Source organism: Leptonychotes weddellii, chromosome 10 (genome assembly GCF_054177405.1).
Source record: "Leptonychotes weddellii isolate Sample4059 chromosome 10, ASM5417740v2, whole genome shotgun sequence".
Classification (NCBI taxonomy): Eukaryota; Metazoa; Chordata; class Mammalia; order Carnivora; family Phocidae; genus Leptonychotes; species Leptonychotes weddellii.
The window spans coordinates 78,689,048-78,710,167 of record NC_138378.1 but is presented as its reverse complement, the minus strand read 5'-3'; the positions used below and the strand labels follow the sequence as shown (position 1 = coordinate 78,710,167).

General features: G+C 56.0%; 1 protein-coding gene across 6 annotated transcripts in view; it reads right to left on the bottom strand.

Annotated features, from left to right (window-relative positions):
- The window catches only part of TET3 (tet methylcytosine dioxygenase 3), a 98,866-nt gene extending 78,984 nt beyond the window's left edge, over positions 1–19,882 (bottom strand). The window contains exons 1-3 of one of the 6 annotated variants that reach the window (XM_081833705.1): positions 19,777–19,882; positions 16,974–17,690; positions 2,401–2,457 (exon numbers count right to left, since the gene is read on the bottom strand). In XM_081833705.1, coding sequence (XP_081689831.1) covers positions 2,401–2,457; positions 16,974–17,276 — 360 coding nt within the window. In that variant the 5' untranslated portion in view covers positions 17,277–17,690; positions 19,777–19,882. Of the gene's footprint in view, positions 1–2,400; positions 2,458–2,770; positions 2,867–16,973; positions 17,691–18,013; positions 18,171–18,541; positions 18,736–19,345; positions 19,477–19,776 lie in introns of those variants that run through there. The other 5 variants (XM_081833706.1, XM_081833702.1, XM_081833704.1 and 2 more) reach the window with 5 other exon arrangements.
- Positions 19,883–21,120: the final 1,238 nt, after the last annotated feature.

Sequence of the window (21,120 nt, the reverse complement as noted above, 5' to 3'; positions counted from 1 at the left end):
GTGACGCCCCCTTGTCCCGTGTCCCAGAGTCTTGGCCTGATCTCAGAATGAGCTCACGCACCAGACACATCTTCCTACACCACGACCTGCTGAGGGAAGAGGATCTGGTAACACTGCCTCATCGGGGTATGTGGGACACGGCACCCGATTGGCCACCTAAGGAAACTCCATGTGAGGGAAAGGTGGCACCAGGAATGGGGGGGGCAGGCGGGGGCGGGGGAGTGTCAGATCTGAGCGCTTGTTGGCAATGCCCAAGCCGGGCCAAGAGGAGACTAGGATTCTCAGACAGACAACTCAACAATAAAAACAAGCACAGACACAATCTCAGAACTTCAAAAACACAGCCGGCTCAGGCCCTAGGCTGAGAAGGGGGAAGGAGGAAGATGTGCTTAGAAGGCTTCCTCTGCTTTTTCAAGGAGCCTCTGCCGCATGCCCACAACACCAAAGGTTGAGGCATCAGGCTGAGCGCTTCCGGCAGCACTGCAGGGCCAGCAGAACACAGGGAGAAACGGAGAACCGGCTTGGAAAGAACTGAAGAGAAGCCATCGCTAGGCAGGAGGGGGGTGCTTTGGGGAGTAAACAAACCTGCCAGCAGGCCTTCCTCCAGCAGAGAGGGAAGCTCTGGCTGACAAGGCCGGAAACACAGAGAGGGAGGGAGCTGCCTCTGCCCTGAGCCCATCTGTCCTCATCCCCTTGTCCTGTTCTCCCCAGGGTGGGGGGCAGAACAGGTGCACTGCATGATCTCCATGCCCACAGCCCTCAACAGCACACACACTGCTTACAGCTCCCCCAGGCAGCAGTGGGAGGCCAGGGAAGGAAGTGGAGGTGGAACCGGGGGTTCTGCTCTGGAGAAGGGAGTGAGTGAGCTCACAGCTCTCTCCTTCCCACCCACAGCACCGCCAGTATCAACCACCCTCTGCTTCCCTCAGGGGCCGCCCACTGCTCCCAGCCTCACCAAGGCCTGCCCAGCTCCCCAGGGGAGCTAATGCCACCTGGCTCTTCTTCCCCCAGAACGGGGCTTCAGAAGCAAAATTCATGCCCTCCGCCAAGCACTTCCTTGCCTCAAGTTCCTTGGTAGGAGGCCAGGGAACCACCCCGGCTCCTGATCCAGCCAGCAGCTGCCTCGCCCAGGAGCCCCCATCCCACGTGGGGAAGCAGAGCCCCTCCCCGCCAGCGTCCCCACCCAGTCAGTGAGGCGGCAGGATGCTACCTCCAGCACCTCCACAGAGCTTCCCACAGCTTTCCCAGGAAGCGGCAGGAGGACTGCCAAGGACCAAAGTCTAAGAGCCTCCGGGGACTTCAGCAGCTTGCCCACCTGCTACCCAAGCCACCTGATTCCCACAGCTCCCGAGGGCTCCGAGGGCCAAAGGGGAAAGTAGGGCTGAGGCAGGGGCAGGGACAGGCTCCCTCCCCCCATCCGGCCCCTGCCCTGATAGTCCCCACACTCCTTCTCCAGCCTCTCTGCTCTCAACTTGAGAGGCAGCCACATGAAGCTGCCTCCCGCTCAGTTTTCCCCACCCTGGGCCAGCAGAGGATACTGCTGAGTAATCCCAAACACTCAGCGGGTCCCCAGCCCTGAAAAGAGGGGCAAAGCCCAAGGAAACCTGGTCCTTGCCAACGCGAGAGGAACATCTGTATTCCCTAGTAATGGCTGAGACCCCACCAGATTCTGCCCTGCTCTGCCCCAAATACCCCAGTCCTGGCCCTCAGACGATCACAGTGCCCCCTTCTCTGCTTCCCACGCACCTGGTAACATTCCCTTCCCAGTCCCCCAGACACCAAGCTGCACAGAGTAACAACAGCCGCCCGACGGATTCCCAGTCATGATGTTGCATCAGCCCCCACCCTACCCAAAATATCCTCACCCCCACCACCTCCTCTCCTCTCCAGCCATCTCCATGGTGACAGCAGCATGACTAATGACACCCTATCAGCTTCAGACTCAGGAGCACAATCCCCCCTCACCCCCCCCCAGGGCGCCCCGGGATTTCTGCAGGTTGGATGCAAACCAACAGCACCAGGGACATTCTCTAGAGATTTCCAGAGGCAAGGGTGGGGAGTGGGTTGCATGTATTTAAAAAAAAAAAAAAAAAACCAGTTCAACAAACCCAATCCCAACAGCACCCAAACCATCCAGCTGAGAAAGCAAAAAGAATCCAAACAAAACCCACACAGGCCTGAGAATTCATTGGTCGCCCACACCCCCGCCACCCCTCCCCCTCAGCTGCTGCTACACACACAGTGGGAGATTAAGGGATCACCAGAGGAGACCCTTTATTTTTATCCAATCCAGTCAAACACTTCACCCCCACCACACACGCGCACACACACACATGCGCGCGCGCACACACACAAGCGCGCGCGCGCAGACACACACACACACACACACACATAAGGTACCTTGACAGCAGCCCCTTGTCCCCACGGCCCGGCTCCTTCACCAGCCTTTATTTCCACCTGCAAAAGAAGCCAGAAAGACTGATGAGCCAGGCAGACACCAGGAAAGAAGCGAAGTCCTTCGGCTGCACAGCCCCAGCACCGCTGCAGGGGAAGGAGGAGAACCGGAGGGAGGGGGCCGCGGAAAGAAAGGATAGCAGGGACCATCTTCCTGGCTCCAGCTGCCGCCCAGACTCTTGGTGGATGGGCTCATTCGCCTTTCCGTGTTTTTGTTTTCATTTCTCCTTTTTCCACCCTCCCGAGATTCAGGAGGGCACTGCCCCTCCTCCTGAGTCCTGTCTGGCCTCGTCCCTCCCCGCCCTGCCCGCTCTACCTCGGCCGGCCTCCTCTGGTGCATCGGCCGGCGGGCCTCCCATTATCCCCGCCGGAGCACACGGAGGGAGGCACTGCAGAGGAGGCGGCGGCCAGCTGCCGGCTTGGCTCCCCTCCCCGCCGCCGGCGAGGCTGGTGTGGAGGGGGCGGCGCGCTCGCCAGCCAATCCCCGTGGCCCGCCGGGCGGCGGGGGCAGGGCCGCCGGGGGTGCTGGACCTGCCCAGCCGGGAGGCGGGGGCGCCGCCAAGGGTGCCGCGGTGCTGCGCTGGCTGCAGCCCAGGTCTGCCGCCGCTCCCTGGCAGGCCGGGGATCCCGGGGCACCCCGCTTCCTCCTGAGCAGGGGACCCTGAAGGTAATACCCAAGGCGTCCTCTGCATCTCCAGGGTCAAAGAAGGCAGACGGCGCCCGGGGTCGAGCTGGGGTGGACTGGTGGGATTCCCCCTCCAGCCCCTCTGTCACCCCAGGACACCAGCATACTGCCTCATCCTAGCAGCAGCGAAAACAGTGCCAGGTGCTAGGATAAGAGCAGGAGGAGTGACAACCTCCGTCATCTTCCAGGAAGGAGAAACAGAAAAAAAGTCTTGGCAGTATGAACCTTTACCCCATTTTTGCAGATGAGGAAACAAGGCGAGACAAGTAAAGGAACTTACCCAAGGTGACAACAGCTAGAACACAGCAGGGCTGGGACTCCAAGCCAGATCCATCTGGCTCTACAGACCAGACTCTTAACCGTGACACACAGTCCTGCTCCTCCCTCCCTCTAGCGCCCACCTCGGAAAACAGACTGCTTGAAGCCCACACTGCTGTGGTTCAAAGCCTCACCAAGTCAGCCTTGCCCTCCCCATACACACAAACACCCACACCTCACCCTAGATCCCTCATCGCTCATGCCTGAACACACCCCACCCTATCCAGACAGCCTCTGCCACCACCACTAGGATGTTTCCTCCTCTCTCAGAAAGGCCATAGAAGGTGGCCCTCCAGGTCCTCGGCGCCCCCCAGACCTCAGGGCTTCCCATCCCTGGGAAAGGCTGAAGAGAAGAGGTGACCCAGACCCCAAGAGGTCTGGCCTCCACTTCCCAGACTCTGAGCCTTTGAACGCTACAACACCCAGGAGAAGAGAAGAATGGCAGGAGGAGAAAGAATAGAATGGGGAGAGGAAGGTCTTAACAAACCACTCCTTGATTTCATTTCCTGGGCATTCCTGGGCACACCCTGCTGCACCCTATCCACTCCCTGTAGCTGAATACCCCCGAAGTTACCACCTCCTGGGAAGGGGACAGCCACAGACTCTGGTGCTCGCACGTCTGGTTGAGTTCCTGGCTCCATCACCAGCCAGCCGCAGCACCATGGTTGTGTTACTTTACCTCTCTTAACCTCACTTGGCTCTTCTGTAGAATGGAACTACAAACACCAGCTAAGCCCTGCACAGTCAGGAGGATTCTACAAAGAAAGGTAGCATGGCGCCCGCCACGTGACCGAGCAGAGCGAGCCACCATCACTCTGAATTTCGGGGGGAAGCTCACCGTGTGCTACTTCTCATCTCACAGATGAAGGTGCTGAGGCCACAGAGAAGAGGTAACTGGTAGAACTGGTTAGGATGTGTGGGAGCCTCTGTTTCAGTGACCTGCCCAGTTGCTGCCCCCTCCATGGGGTCCCAAGCTGATACTCAGAATGGGAGGAGCTGCCTTGGCCTCTGGTGAGGAGACTCCAAGAAGCACTAGGGCCCACACCTGCCTCACCCCTGGGGACAAAGGGCAGCCCTGCTGGCTCCTCTCCAGGGTAGGCAACAAGGCGAGGCAAGGAGCAGGGTCCTACACCATGGCTCGAGATGGGAAACGGCTTCTGCACCCCCAAAGCTCTTACCTGGGCCAGGCCAAGAGAAGTCCCCTCTTTACTCTGGTCCCCAGCACCCCTGCCCGCCCCCCCCCCCAGACACACACACGGTTGGCTGCTGGATAAGAGTGACTAACACTGCTTGGACAGTAACAGTTAACACTGTTGCCGCTGCGGCTGCCACAGTTTATCAAGCCCCTGCTGCGTCCCAGGCCCTGTGCCAGTTACGCTGTAGGAGCATCTGACTGAGCGTCTGACTTACTCCACACACAACCTTGCCTCTCATGGGAAAGCGGACGAGAGATGTTAAGTCACTTGCCCAGCAACACACAGCTGGTGAGGAGTGAGCTAGAATTCCAATCTAGGCCTTGCTCATTCCAGTCCTCTCACCCCCCTCGCTCTCTGCCAACCCCAGGGAAATGCAAAAAGGGATAGGGTCATTTGAACCTAACCACTTCCCTTCAAGCTATGGGTCTGAGAATAGTAACGTTTTTCATGCATCAGAGACTTCGGGAAGCTGCTCCTTGACTGGATTCCCCTCCCCCTTCCCCTCCCCCGCCCGGTGCTAGGCTTCCTCCGCCTGTTCCCTCCCTCTGCCTCTCTCCCAGCTCCTCTAGCCCCCACGGGCATCCCCCGCTCCTCCGGGGCCTCACAGCGCAGCTCACAGCCTCTCCCAGAGCACCGGTCACAACCAGGCGCAGTTATTTATTTACACGGCGGTCTTCCCCATGTGGGCGGGGGCCCCATCTTCCCCACTTTACTAGGCTGTGCTAAGTTTCTAGGCAAGGTGGGTGGGGAGGCAGGGGGTTGGGCACTGAAATGTGGAGGCCACTCTCCTGGTTGACCTTCTCTTTGAGGTACCCAAGGATCAGAGGGACACGTGCTCTCTGGAGAGGGCAGACCTGTTCGAACTGAACTACAGCTGAGCCTTAGCCTCGTTCAACCAGCATGTCTTCCTCCCCAGCCTGCAGGAGCCACCCTGACTGTCTGACCCACCCCCCCAACTCCACTGCTAACTCAGTCCTACCCTACCCACAGGTCCTGGCTACCCGCCCCCCTCCGCCCAGCAATCCAGGGATATCCTAGAAGAGCCTATGCTCCCCAGGGCAGTCTACCTGCCCCCGTCTCTGTCCCACACGGGCCTCCTGCCCTTTCCTGAGGAACCTGGAATGTCAGGGCTCCAAGGAGTCACAGAGGTGCATGCTCCTAGCAGAGACACTCTCCACACCCCACAACAAACCCTCTCCCATCTCTACCGGCCTCTCTTTCGACATTTTGGACTTCTCAGTGACTGACCCAGAGGTACTCGGGACCCCTGGGGGCTGAGGGGCCCCTCCCTACTTTCTGTCATGACCCCAGTCCCACTGTACTCCCAAAAGAGGAATAGGGCCAGAGCCATCCCTACTGAGGAGAGGCAGATGGATTCACTCACTCTCAGAACACACAAATTACCCCAACACTGAGAACCTCAGTAACACGGGTACCCACAGGCCAGAAACCACACAGATATACAAAGACTAGGGGATGGGGATACATCCAGACATAGATTCAGGAGCATGTGCAGGAACATCAACCAAACATCAACCCCATGTAGGGCCCCACACTTGGAGCATGACGTAGCATATCTTATTTAATCCTCAAAACAAACCAGTGAAATAGGAATTATTCACACCTATTCTACAGATAGAGAAATCCATTTACAGGGAGACTAAGCACCTTGCCTAAGGTCACACAACGAGGAAATGACTGAGCAGGGCTCTTGCCTTCCCCTCACTTGCACTGATACAGTCGGACTGCTCTGTGTGGTTCTAGGATTTTCATACCAACCTACCTCTTCTAACGTTGGCAGAAGATAGACAAACTTCTCTTCTCCGGCACAGCTGTGTCCTGAATGAGGTCACTCCCCACAAAGCTTTACTTTAAAGCTCAGTTCAAGACCCGATTCCTCCAGGAAGCCTTCTAGGGTTACCCCAGTCCTCTGTCAGCCGACAGCACTTCTAACATTTCTCATCTGACACTCGGTACTGCTACTTGTCTGTCTGGGTGTCCTGCCTCCCCCACCAGAATGGCTGGAGTCATGCCTTCCCAAAGCCCCTTTGGGGTTTTGCCCAACATACCACACACAGAAGGCACCTGAAATCAACTGGGGGGGACGTCATACCCTCCTCTCCTTTCCTCTCCATCACACAAAGGGATCCTGCCAAAGAAACCCAATACCTCCTCCACCTTCAGAGCCTATGTTTGAAGTCCCCGGTGTCCACGCATCAATTTCCACCCAAGTAATTGCAGCCCATCACACACATCATCCCCTATATTTGAAACTCTTTGCGGTTGTCATGGGAACTGCCTTTGCCTTCATTCACTGATCAGGCCTCACAATTAGCTTTGGCAGCGGAAGTCTGTGTCAACAGCAATCACAAGGAGGAGGAGGAAGAGGAGGAGGAGAAGGAGGAGGAGGAGAAAAGGTGCTTCTCCTGGAGACGCAGCAGAGATGGACTGAACCCAGGCACCCAGCAATGTCCGAGGGAATGTAGTCAGAGCCTGCCAACAACTCGGCCGGCCGGCCTGCTTCCGAACTCACCAACAGAATGCACCTGGGCCCCCCAGGCTAACCGGCAGCAGCTGGAGCTCTGCCCATACCCCGCATGCCGTCCTCGAAGCTAGTGAGAAAGTCTTACAGTCTATTTCCCCACCCCAAATTCAACAGCCTTGGGCCACCAAATGTCCCAGGATCCAAGCAAACAACACGGGACCTTAAGAGGTCGTTGAGAAGTGGGACAGGAATGCTGAGTGGTTTAGAGACCTGGGGACAGCGCCCGTGGAAGACTTCCAAGAGGAATTCACACAAAGTGTCTTCCCCACCACCTGGAGGACCTGGGAGTACCCTCGGGTGGCCCCCTGCGGTGTGTCCACGTCCTTCCACACCCTGCCACCAGCCCTGAGCGTTCGAGAAGCATCTCCACACACCTCAGACTCAGGGGAGGTGCCCCCTTCCTCCTGGAAGCCCCCTCATCCTTCACCTATGGCTACACTGAAACTCTCAGAATAGGTCCCCTCCCTTCCCCACTGGGCCCAAAGGTGAGTAAGGCTGGTCTCTGCCCTCGAGGCGTCCCTCCCTTACAGACCTGACAGACTGTACTGTAATTATTTGTTTCCATGCTCGTCTCCCTCCCCAGACTGCGAGCTCATTAAGGACCGAGTAAGCGCCGCCTCCGCTTTCCCCGCCGCTGAGGCTCGGAGCGCGCCTTGCGCACAGCCAGTCCCAGGCGAGATTCGCTGAATGAGGCTGGGAAGGCGACTCGCGGGTCTCCAAGTCAAAGCAGATGACGTCCTGCTCGGGGACACTGAAGCCAAAGCCCTCCCCCAGCACCGGGGACGCTGCCGGTCCCAGCACCAAAGAAACACTCCGGGAAGGTGCCTCTCCTCCTTCCTCATCCTAGCACCAGGACTTCCCAACGCCCCGCACCTTGCTGGGGGCATGGATGCATACCCTTAACGAGCAGAGCAACCCATAAAGAGAGGAAAAGGAGACAAGAGCGAGCCCCTCCGTGTGCAGCTCCCCTTCCGTCTGGAGGATCCCGAGGTGCTGCCCTGTCAGCAGCGGCAGGTACACCCTCCGTCCGCAGGCTCCCCGGCTGGGTGTGCGGAGGTGGGGCACACTGGACTGGGGGCTTCACGGGTCAGAGCCGGCGGCGGAGGAAGAGCCAGCGAGCAATCCCCAGACCTGCAGTCACCCGCAGTCCAGCCGGTCACCCCACAACTGAGCTGCCAGCTTTCTCTTCTCCCTCAAAGACTAAGAAAAACTTAGGTTATCGGATTTCTTATGCAAATGACAGAAGACAGGGCCCCAGAGGGTGTGTCCACCGCGGGTGTGGCAGCAGCCTCTGCCCTGCTCTGCCACCCTCAGGTAGAGGTCCCTGCAGCCCTCAACGACTCCCCCAGGAGCGCCTGGCCAGGCCCAAGTAGGGCTCAAGGGAGATGAAGGGGTGCCTCTCTTCCTGAGCGTCCTGCCTTCGATCCACAAGGGAGCTGTGAAGAAGTGATGGGGATGGGGTTAGTGACAACTCCTGAGACCCCTGATGTGGTCTTTCAACCGGTCGGTCCCCACAACGCCTTCTCCAGAATGAGAGGCCCAAGGCAAAGAGGAGACAACAGGGCTAGATGCAAACACAGGCAAGGCTCACCAAGGCCACTGGTCAAGACTGGGGGTGGGAGAGGCCACTTCCCTCTAGCGAGCGTCAGAGACAGCCTTTGGGTAGGGAGCCAGGCCTCATTCCTGTTGTTATTCCTTCCCCATAGCAGGTAATTAGAACACAGCCCATGCCTTCAAGGGGAGGCAAGGAGCTTCAGGGTGTGTTAGAGCCTAGGAAAGCACCAGCCCCCTCCACACCCCTCCCCGCTTACCTTGGGGGTGGGGTGGGGACAGGGATCCCAGTCCAAAATATTCTTCTGAGAGCAGCCAACAGAAACAACTATTTCCCCAACCCAGATACACGTTTCAGTGAGGGTTCAGAGATCACACAGGGAAGCTCCATATTCAACAGAACTTTTCATAGTAACGGAAACATTCTATATCTGCACTGTCCCATACACAAGGCGCTGACCACATGTGGATATTGAGCAACTGAAAGGTAGCCGGTGCAACTGAGGTACTGAATTTGGTTTTATTTCATTTTAATTAATTTAAACTTAAACAGCCACACAGGGCTAATGGCCACCATACTGGACAGCTCAGATAGAGAACATTTCTGAAATTTGGGGAGGCCGTGACTACTACAGAGAATCTGCTGAAAACCATGGGCCCTCTCCCCTGAGAAAACACACCCCTGAACCTTCACATATCATTTGGCAGAAATTTTCAGAACATTCACACTCTATTCCAACGTAGGTCTGAGATTAGGTCTAGGTCTAAGATCATCTAGAACTTGACCAAAAACTTTTATGGCCTAAGAGAGAGGTTTCTTCGGCAATGTAATTGTCTAAGTAACATGAAAACAGACCTGATGTTATACTTTACAGTCTCAGCAGAAGACACCACGCGTGGAAGCCCCCACCGATAGAGGATGTCCTCGTAACATCCCTACCAGTCAACACCCAGCCTCTCCCAGACACGCGCAGGCACAGGAGGCACACGCCCTCTCAGGGCTGGCTCTTCATTTTTGGAACAGCTGTAAATGTTAGACAATTGCTTTTTCTTTTCTTTTTTTTAAAGTAAGCTTTACACCCAAAGTGGGGCTTGAACTCACAATCCCGAGATCAAGAGTCGCATGCTCACCGACTGAGCCAGCCAGGCGCCCCTAGACGATTCTTTTTTCTAACATAGGTTCAATCTCCCTGCTTATAACTTCCACCCACTACTAAAAGTTCTGCACACTCCTGTACACATAGAAACTGACTCCCTCTTTCACATAAGACTCACCTTAGCATTCTTCACTTCAAAGTTGAACAGCCCTGTTTCCTTCAATTATCCTTCATGTGACCATTCTGATGGATCTCGAGATAGGCTGTCAACAACCCTTTTAAGAGTTTCAGCTCGGGGCACCTAGGTGGCTCAGTTGGTTAAGCAACTGCCTTCAGCTCAGGTCGTGATCCCGGAGTCGCAGGATCGAGTCCCACATCGGGCTCCCCGCTCAGTGGGGAGTCTGCTTCTCCCTCTGACCCTCTCCCCTCTCATGCTCTCTCTCACTCTCTCTCAAATAAATAAATAAAATCTTAAAAAAAAAAAAAGTTTCAGCTCTTCCTACTTGCTAGGAAACCAGGGTTCCTTACTTGTGCATTAGTTTTTCTTTTTTTAAACAAGTACAAGACTCTGGATTTACTGATTAAATTCCATCAAGTTTGGCTGGGGCCCAATGCTCCAGACCACCCCAATCTCCTTAGCCCCTTGTTCTATCATTCGACTTAATACCTACACCACCACCATCACCACCCCACCCCACCCACAGATCTGACACACCTACTCCCTACCTACAGCTTAGGAAGATGGTACACATGCATTCTCCTCCGTAAGTCTCCAAACCCTCCCATAAGACCCAAGGTCCTACAAACATATACCACTCCTCTTCACAACCACCACCAATTACTTCTCTCATGGGCTCCAAGATCCTGAGTCAGGCTACTTACCAGCAGACATCTTCTGAGAGCCCTTTCCTGACTACTCTCAAAACACACACACAAGTTCCACAAGTCCTTAAGAGATTTTATTGATAACTCACTAGACTAGAAGCTAATGGGCTCCAGAAGAACAAGAATAAACCTGAAGCAAATCTCAAGAGGTTATTGTCTCCCTGACCTGCAGGGTAAAGAAATGGGTTGGGGTGGGGCCACCTGAGTAGCTCAATTGGTGAAGCGTCTGACTCTTGGTTTCCACTCGGGTCGTGATCTCAGGGTCGTGAGATCGAGCCCCGTGTCCGTGGGGCTCCACGATCAGCTCGGAGTCTGCTTAAGTTTCTCTTTCCTTCTCCCTCTGTCCCTCCCCCAACCCTGTGTATGTGTATGTGCATGTGCATGCACGCTCTCTAAAATAAATAAATAAATCTTAAAAAAAAGAAAGAAAGAAAGAAAGAAAAGAAATGGATTGGGTCATCTTCTTTATTCTTGTTGGCAACTGGAATTCTCTACCTGTTCATCCAGACTTACTTCTGTCCCCTTCTCCAAGCTCCACCCCCTTTTCCCAGTCACACAAGTGCTGTAGATCAGCTCTTCACACTCTCATGGACATACAAATCACCTGGGAATCTGGTTGAAGTACAGATTCTGATTCAGTACGTCCTAGGTAGGGCCCAAGATTCTGCAGTTCTAACAAGCTCCCAGGTAATGCCGATGCTGCTGGTCCGCGGATAGGCAAGAGGGATGCATGGTCATGAACCATTCAGATACTCTGAGACTCAGGGCGAGCAAGCAACCTGACTAGAAGAGCCCAGGTCGGCGCTCATCACCTGGGTCTCTCATCTGCATCAAATTTCCACCCTAACTACACATTAGATACACCTGGGGAGCCCCAGCCCAATTGGGCTCATCACAGACCAATTAAATCAGAATCCCTGGGAGTGGAACCCAGGGGATCGCAATGTGGAATCCCTGATCCACTTGGTTGATAAAAAGATTGAACCAGGCAGTTACACCAGTGACCTCTCTTCAGGATGACTTTAAATAAAAAGCTGGCCCTCTGATCTGTCCAAGAAGCTGCAGGAGATGCCATCATTTATTTGCAGAAACCCAGATCTATTCATTTGGCTGGGCTGCTTTATAAAGAGTCACAAGGACCACCCCCCTCACCAGAGCTCACCACTTGCCTTTCTAGTCTCACAAACTACCTTTTTAACAACCTGCTCTAGAGCGATGGAAAACTGATGTCAAGCTTATGTGCTTAAATTTTCCAAAATCTCTCTGAAAAATTGGGACTTTTTGCCTGTCTCCGGTCTTTTAGCCCTCTTTCAAGCGCCATAACTGCATAAAGATTGTCACTCTGCGAGCGTGGGTGACGGGGTTCCGTACCATAGCGAGCAAAGGGCTCACGCTCAGGTTGAGGCAGCTGAAGGGCCCTCCTTTCCTAAGCACACCCGCTGGGGTCCTCCCCAAGCTCACTCCTCCCAACAACACAGGGCCCCAGGGGCTGTTCTCTGTCCCCAGTTATGCGCCCAAAGTTGTAAGCCTACTCTTCCTTCTCATTCTTGCCCTGGGAATACATAAAAGACATTTATTGTCTTGAGTATTTTCCACCAGCCTCAGCACATTCTGGCCACTGGACTTCCTGACACTCCTCTTCAGGGGTCAGGCCACTCCTGAATCTGCCTTCGGCGACACGCACCCCCTTTCCACATACGGAGCGTGGCCTTCCACCATCTGCGCTCACTGAACAGAGCTCACGTAGCCACACAGACGGCTCAGTTCTCCCTGAGTCCCACCACCTCCCTCCTTGGGGCACCATTCAGGGCTGTACTGTCAGCATTTCCTTTTTAGAGAGCAGTCTTATCCCTCCTGCTAACTTCCCTTTTAGAGTCTGTGGCCATGGGGTTAAAAACCGTTTGCATTTGAAAAACAATTTCTAAAGTCTGTGGCAAATGCCTGTTCTTGCCCAGCCTTCACTCTGGCTTCCCAAACGCTAAGATGGGGTTCCTTTCTCTATGAAGGATCTGATCGCCTCTCTTCTACCATTTCTCCCTTTGCTGGTGCAAACTGGTACCAGCCTGAAAGCACCCCTCCTCACAGCCTCTGTCTTCAGAAACACAGAACTACCGACAGGCGAGGCAAGAATTCATAGGTATTCTGATACTGTGGAGGGATCCCCAATTCTGAGGTATCTTGTCTCAAAACTGGCAGAGAGAGCCACTGAATCCACCTGGCTGAGGGCTAGACAGTGTGCTCACGCTATGTATATATATTCCCATTTCTCTTCATTTTTCACCCACAATGTTCTCAGTCAAGCTTCCCACCTTACACGTATGTTTTTGTAAGCAGGATTTGTTTGTTTTTTTCCATTAAGAGTTATTCTCCTACCCTTCCTATCAGGTGTTTACTGCCTTCACCCACGAGCAACTTCTCAGTCAGGCCCAAGACCTCAGCAGCGCCTGGCCCCTGGGTGTCTAGCCTCCTCCCCCAGCAGAGAGGCTGCAAACTCCTCCTTCCTTCTGCCTGGCTCCATGGTTCTTCTGTGAGCAAGCTAGAAGATGTCTTGAGATAAACATTTAATTTTTATTATATCTCTACAATTACGACTCAGAGACTAATACACAATTGTTAATGCATGAAGATACCACACTGTCTCTGTTTCTTTCACCCATCGCCATCCCTCAGAGTTGGGATTCACTCCCAGGCATCTTCTCTAGGTGTTCTAGAAATGTTTTGTCACTGTCTATTGATTACCTACTATGTGCCAGACATTATGCATATTTTAATCTCCATTAATCCTCACAACAACCCCGCAGAGAAGGGTCACTCCATCTGACAAATGAGAAACAGATGCTCCATCTGACAAATGAGAAACTGGGTGGCTCAGTCAGTTAAGTGTCGACTCTTGATCTCAACTCAGATCTTGATCTCACAGTTTTGAGTTCAAGCCCTGCATTGGGCTCCATGCTGGGCATGGAGTGTACTTAAAAAGAAAAAAAAAAAAAAAAGGAGAGAACGAGAGAAAGAGAAACCAATGCTCAAGACAGTAAGCAGTCCAGTGCTTGCTTTGGGGTCTGAGGCCTACTTTGTCTCCACACCCACCAAACCCTACTTTTCTAATTAGGCATCTCCGTTGTGCTACAAGTCACCACTCAGGTAAAAAGAATGTGAAGACTAACAGCTTCAGACATCAACCTAGGATCGAAATCCTTCCTGCCATTAGGAAGGAAGACCACAGTCCAGGAATGAACCACATCAAGGTGGATGGCCTCACTTTCAGTCCCAGAGAGGCAGTCACCTGGCTCTGGCGGGAGGGCCCGTCCCTGGGAGCTATCTCTAGTCTTAAAATGCTGAACTTCTTCTCTGAGTGAAGGGGCTCCACGGCACCTCCCCCTCCACAAACACACACACACACACACACACACACACACACACACAGCAAAAAAGAGTGAGGAGTAGGGAAGAAAGACGGGAAACCCAAGATAACGTTCCCCGCTTACAGAATGATACAAGGCAGCTGTCAGCAGACAACTCAAAGGAGGCAGGGGGAGGTGGAGACGGGTAGAAGGAAAAGGTGCCTAGAAGAAGAAATGCCAGGGAGCAGGGATACAAGGAGACGAACTGGTTCTCAAGAGACTCCTGGATGCTGGGTCTTGCCCCACCTGAAGAATCAGGACCCAACTCTAAAGTTCTATTCCTGAGCCAAAACCAAAAACCACCCTCAGATGCCAGTAACATGTCTCCCCCTTTCCCAACCTCCCCAGTCCCAGGACACATTCCCTCTGCTACAAGGCTGCTCACATCTGATGCATAAGGTCCCAGCAGTGCCGCTGGGGCTGGTAAATGCTGGGCTGGCTCTCGGGCTCCATCACTCAAGCGGAGCCTCTCGGGGCGTTTCTCAGCTCCGTGATCGCGTGAGAGATGCATTCATTAAATGCAGCGTGGCCTGGACAGTGGTTCCCATGCTTTCAGCTTTCACAAACCAATTTAAAAAAAAAGTCGTAGATCTAGAGCTAGTAGCTACCATCTTGTATTTTACCAAGTAAAGACTTTTTTAAAAAAATAGATCTACTTTCTACCAGCACCTTCATTTCGTAAAAGAAAGCACCTTTTGAACATCAAATAGAAAGGACCTATCCTTAAAACAGGTCAAAAAAAGTTAGCTCACTCCACTGTCCCCTTTCCATTGTTTCTCTAGAAACTGGGAAAACTGTTGTAGGCCAGCATTGGTCTACACGCCAGTATGCGGACCTTCTGTCCTGGGACACCTCGGGCCACCAGCCATAGACCCTGGGGGCCTAGAGGGACAGCTGGCCATGGCGACGTCCCCAGGGATACAGATCTCTCAGCAGGGCTGTCTGTAAGCCTCAGCCAAGCCAGATCCCTGTATCTTACCCATGATCACCGGGCAGCCCAGGCCGGCAGCTTATGCACAAGGAAAACAGGACCCTGGCCTCATTCTCTGCCCCTTTCACTCAGGTAGGCCGCACTGGTGCCGCTCTAAGAAAAGCTCAAACACGGTTCACCAGGGCCGCTGGTTCCAGGAACATCCAGCTTAGAAAGATCAACCCCCCTACTCAGGTTTGATCACGGGAGAAGCGGAGTGAAACATAAGGGGTGGGAGGCGGCGGGGTGGGGCGGTGAATGCCTGAAGGAAGCAAGCAATGGAACCAAGCTTTAAAAGTAGACTGAGCAGGTCTTCCTTACACCAAAACACCAATCTCATGCCCAGGAGTGAAGCCTACCCCTGCTCTTTTCCCTGCTTTCAGAAATGACCCACAGGGCCCTGGGCCAGCAGGATGCCAACTCCCCACAACACCAGCAACACACAGGGGCTGAACACTGTCTCCCAGGCTGGGGTGGGGAGCTGCCTGCTTTAACCAGAGACCGGGGAAATAGAGCACAGTCTGTGGTCCTGGGCCATGACATGCAGCTTCCACAGGGAGTGGACAAGAGAAGGTGAAAAGGAGTAAAAAACACCCCAGCAACACCCACTTCCCTGCCCCCAACACTTGGAGCTTTCTTCCCAGCCACGGGACCACAGCCCCACCAAGCTCACGGCACAGCTGGGCGCTCAGCGGTCAGGGAAATCCCGAGCGCCAGCCGCCAGCCCATGGAAGCCACAGGTGCCCTAGCCCTCAGAAGCGCAGCAGCTCCCAGCCCAGCTGGAAAGGGCTTCAAAGGCCATCAAGCACAACCCCTCCATTTCCCCGGGGAGAAGACAGGCCCGGAGAGGGGGCCCGAGGCGCCTGAGCCCTTGGACAAATCAGTGGCAGAGCAGAGGAGCCCCGCAGACCGCGCAGGCCGCCGGCTCTGTCCAGCGCCAGTTCCGCTGCCTGCAGCGACCTCAGCTGCTCCACGCTCCTCCAGAGCTGCTCAGCTTCGCTCGTCCCTACTTCTGCCAACTCTCCGCTATCCAGGCTGCCGCCAACCTCGTGCTGGCAGCCGGCCACCAGAAGAGAAGGGAAAGATGGCCAGTGCAGGGTCACTACCTCTCCACCTCCCCCTTTCAGCTCATCCCCGCTCCTCCTTTCCTCCCTCCATCCCCCTATTCCAAATAAAGGGAGTACTCTTTCCTGGGCTTGACAGTGTCTCGAAAGCACATCATTCATTCATTCATTCATTCAGTTAGTCTCTGAGTGCCAACTACACGTCAAGGAACTGAGCCAGGTCCTGAGAACACAGGAGATAAGGAAAAGTCTTTGACCTCCAGAAGTACCTCAGTCCAGGAGGGGAACCCAAATCGTGGGTTGTCATCAAATTCCCAGTTCCAACTGGCGCTCCTGCTGTCTTTCTGAGAAGAATGATGGTGCCCAAGAAAAGGCTTAGGAAAAGACACATCCCATTCCATCAGGGCAGCATAAAACCGCCCTGTCACCCCAAATCTTTCTTTCCAAATCCCTCAGTCTCCACCCCTTACTTGACACCATCACTCCCCCACGTCACCCAAGCATTGGTGTGACCCGGAAGTACATCCGAGGCTTCACGCAGGACAAAAAACTTCTAGAAATAAGGCTGGATGCGTCAAACGCAAACATCGGAGATGAGCGTGCTAGCCGGAGACCCCTGCTACCCGGTTTCTCTCTTACCAACTGTCAGCCCGGCAAAGGAGAGCAAGCCAGCTCCGACCCATGGCCCCATTCAGAGTTAGACCGAAAGGATGAGAATGGAAGAACGGGCCCAACGGCGTCTGCAAGACCCTGAGAGTACATCAGCTTCGTGGAAAGGGCAGGGCAGCCAAGCAAGGGCCAGCTTACCTCCTTGAGAAGCCCCACTTTCTTCTTCAGCACCTCGCACTTGCGCAGCTTGCAGATCTGGTGTGTGCGGCGGTTGGTGCAGCTGGTGCAGGCCCCACAGTTTTCCAGCCGCCGGCAGGGCTCACAGGTACCACACCGTTTTCGTTTCTTTCGCCCATCTCCACCCCCTCGGAGTTGGGGTTCGCTCCCAGCCATCGGGAGCCCAGGCCCCTGGAAACCCCCTACCATCACCTGGCCCTGAGGGAAGTCATAAAGGCCTGGCAGGTCCGGCTGGACCGCCAGCGGCACCTGAAACTGGCTCATGATGCTGCCAGAGGTAGGGGCATAGGTGCCGGAGGAGAGCCACGGTCCAGCTTCCCGCCTGCCTGCCAAGGCCCCCACCAGGTCCTTCTTTCCTAGAACAGTCAAGAGTGCACAAGGGTGAAGGCAAGTAGCTCCAGTCTCCAGGACAGGCGCCTCTTCACCTCCTCTGCAGCAGTCTGATAGGGCTCAGTTGGGGGCCACTCTCCCATCTGCTGGGGCCCAGGATCTGGGGCAGGACACCAGCAGCGGTCCCCAGAGAAAGGATCATCTTGGCTGGGTGGGTTCTTCACCCTCACCCACCCTGGACCCAGGCATGAGGTGAGCAGGTGGGTGTGTGGTGGGGGCTGGGCAGGGTGAGGAGTTTCTCCTGGTACTTGTCCTCCGGGGGCAGGATGATGGAGGAGGCAGCGCTGCCTAAAACAGAGACAGAAAGGGGAAGCGCATCACTCGAAGCTCAGGGACAACTTTCACATGTTACCTCTTCCTGCTTCTGGAAAAAGAGAAAATGGGGGAAGAGAAAGGGCTTGCTCAAACAAAGTCCTGCCCGAACCTCTGGCAGGGGCGCACCAGCACCCCCCCCTCCCCGCCTGCGGGAGGAGGCCTAGCGCCCGATGGGGGTGCTGAGGGAACCTGCCCGACAAATTTAAAGGGGTGATCAAGGTGAGATTTCTAAGAAAGTTGTCCTCTGCCCCACCCCCACGGGCTTGGGAGAGTTTCACCAAAATTCCCACACACACCCCTCACTGGAGGTCGCTGGGCCCTCCCCGAGGGCGCAGAGCTTTCAAAATAAAGTTTGCTGAGAGCTTCACTCGGCGGGGCTGCCCGAGCGCCCCCGGCACGGAAGCGGCCTGGACGGGGGCGCGCCCGGGGTAGCCCGCGCCGGCCGCCCCACCGCGCCCCCCCTCCCGCCCGCCGGCCAACGGGGGAGGGCGGCCCGCTCCGCCGAGGGGGCGCAGGGAGGGGGGGCGCGCTCCAGCTCGGGCCGGGCCGCGCGCGCGCCGCCGCTCGGGCTCCTTTGTTCTGGGGCCTCGGCCGCTCGGCTCCGGCGGCTCCGCAGCCCCCGCCCCGCCCCGCCGCCCCCGCCCGGCTCCGCTACACTGTGACCCGTAGCACCCCCGCCCCGTCCCCCGCAACAAAGTAGCGGCCCCCCCCGGCCGGCCCCCGGGCCGTCCCCTCCTCCCCCCTCCCCGGGCCGGGGGCCCCCCTCACGCCTCCCCGCCGCCCCTCCCCCACCCCGGAGCCGGAAAGGCACCGACTGCACCGACCTGCCCGCCGCCTCCGGGGCGGAGCGCACAAAGGGGCAAAGTTTCCCGGCCCGCGCTGCCGCCGCCACCACCGTCGCGGCCGCCGCCGCCGCCTGGGGCGCCCGCCTCACGGAGCGCCTGGCCGGGCCGAGCTCGGCGCGCGGAGCCCCCCGCCCGGGCCGAGGAGGGGACGGCGCAGGAGGAAGGAAGAGGCAGCGGCGGCCGCGGCGGCAGCAGCAGCAGCAATGAAGGCGTCCGCGGGACTCCCCGCCCCCCGCGCGCCGCGGCACGTGCTCGCCCGGGGACTCCCCCGCCCGGGAGGGCGCGCACGTGCGGCCCCGCCGAGCCCCGCCGGCCTCGCCGGCCCCGCCGCCCCCTCCGCCCGGCCCGGGGCTGCTCGAATGGGGGGAGGTTTGTTCCCGCGGAGGGGGAGGGGACGGAGCGGGCAGCCCGCGAGCGGGTGGCGGCAGGGCCCGGCTCCGCCGCCGCGCCTTTGCACCTGCAGTACCTCCCCGCCCCCGCGTCGGCCCTCCCAGGACCCGGCTGCCCCCTTCGGGCTAGCGGCGCCCGCCCTCCGGCGCTTCTGCAGCCCGGGCGGGCGAGGCGGGCCGCGCGGGGTGGGGCACGCGGACCTCCCAGCCTAGGCCCTCGGCCGAGCCGGCCCCGGTGTCCCCACTTCCTGCCGCTCCCTGCGGGCCCGAGCGGCCTGGGACGGCCCCGGAGCCCCCGGGAGCACTGAGCTCCGGGCCTGACTGACCCCCCTCTCCCGGCTGCCGCTCGCTCATTCCGAGGCAGGACAATGGGGGACATCGCGCGTTTGCGTACCGAGTCAGCCTGGCCGGCAAGGAGGGGTTACCCGGGGACAGAGGCTGCGGGCCGGCTGCGGGGCACCCTCGCAGGGGTCACGGCCGAGCGCCGTACTCAGGCGGACCCCAGGGCCCTGCCATCGCGAGCCTCCCCCGCGCCGCGCTCGGCTCTTTCGCGTCGAAAACAAAGACTAATCCGATACCCCCGCCCTGCCTCCCAGAGGAGGGGGAACGGGCGCGTCGCGGAGGGTAACGGAGGAGGACAGCGTTCAGGAGGGGCTCAGAGAACCTCCGACGGGGCCGTGGCGCAACCAAGCCCCATTAGCGGGTGCACACACTTTGAAAAGTCACCCTGGGCTATTTTCCAGACAGAGGACAAGGAGCAAGGCACAAGAATATTTCCAAGTTGCCAAACTGCCCGTTCTCTCTGCTGCTTTTTTTTCCCCTCACCTGTTGTGCAGGCCAAGTTGAAATTCCAGGTTAGATTAATTCAGCTCCACCCATCTGGCCTGACTGCCAGGCTGCTGTCCGCAGCTGCCTTCCACCTACCTGGGTTGCTGGGGAGAAGGGTGGGTCTCTAACACACACACACACACACACACACACACACACACACACACACGCTCGCGCGCGGGCAAGTCCTGGCAGAAACAACCTTGGGGCGGACTGGCCTGACCAGTTTGGGCGGTGCTCGGGGAGCCAGGTACCTGGCAGGCATCCCCGCCCGGCTGAAGCTAACAACTCAGCCAGAACTGGAAAAAGAGCATTCGGCCGGCTATTTAGAAGAAACAAAAAAAGTAACTGATCTCAAGTAGCGCTGTCCAGAAAGCCCTAGGCGGCAGGAGAAGCCGGGGTTCTGCCTGGAACTTCCCTCCTCGCAGGCCTTTTTTTTGACAGCGTGCGCCAGTGGCCAGGTTGTCAGCCGCGGGCGGGTGGGGAACATGGCTGCAATACTTACTTCCTACCTTGGTGTGTGAGAGGACTAAAGAGTTTCTGTTCGGGGAAGTAAGTCTAGAACTGAGAAGAGATACTTAGTGTAATTTTCAACCAAATATGAGAACAGGTTGTGGACTTGAAATTGTTGTCAATGTAATAAATGTTTAATGTTTTAAGTAATTTTATTTTAATAAAAATTATATAAAAGAAAATGTAGAACATATAGAGAATTCGAAGACAAACATCACCCAAATACAACCACATTTAACCATGTGTATATTTCCTTCTAGCCTTTTCTATTTGTAGATTAGTTCCTTGTTTTTAAATAACATGGCTGTACACACTCTGATTACGCAATTTGCTTGCCTTCTTTTCATTTATCATTATACCATAAGCATTTCCCTATTTGTTACACAATCTCCAGATAGCGTGACAATGGGGCGAAGCAGGTGGCTTAGGGACAGCAAATTCTGGGTTCTAGACCCGGCTGTGTCATTTGCTAGCAGAGTGACCTTGGACAAGGTACTCACCATCTCTGAGAGAATCCAAGTACTTGGCCTACTGCTCTCTGGACAGCGCTACTTGAAATCAGTTACTTCTTTTTTTTCTTCATAGGGCATAATAAATGAGAACAGTTACTGTCTCATCCATAGAACAACCTTGTGAACTAGGTACTATCATGAAACTCATTTTACAGATAAAGAAACAGAGAGATTAAGTAACTAGCCCAAGGTCACCCAGCTAGTAAATGGTAGGTTCAGAATCTGAGCCTGGCATCTTTCCTCCCGTATTCTGAGCAATTTCCTGCCAAAGTACTCTCCACCAGCTATCTATGAGGGGGTTGTTTCACAAAACCCC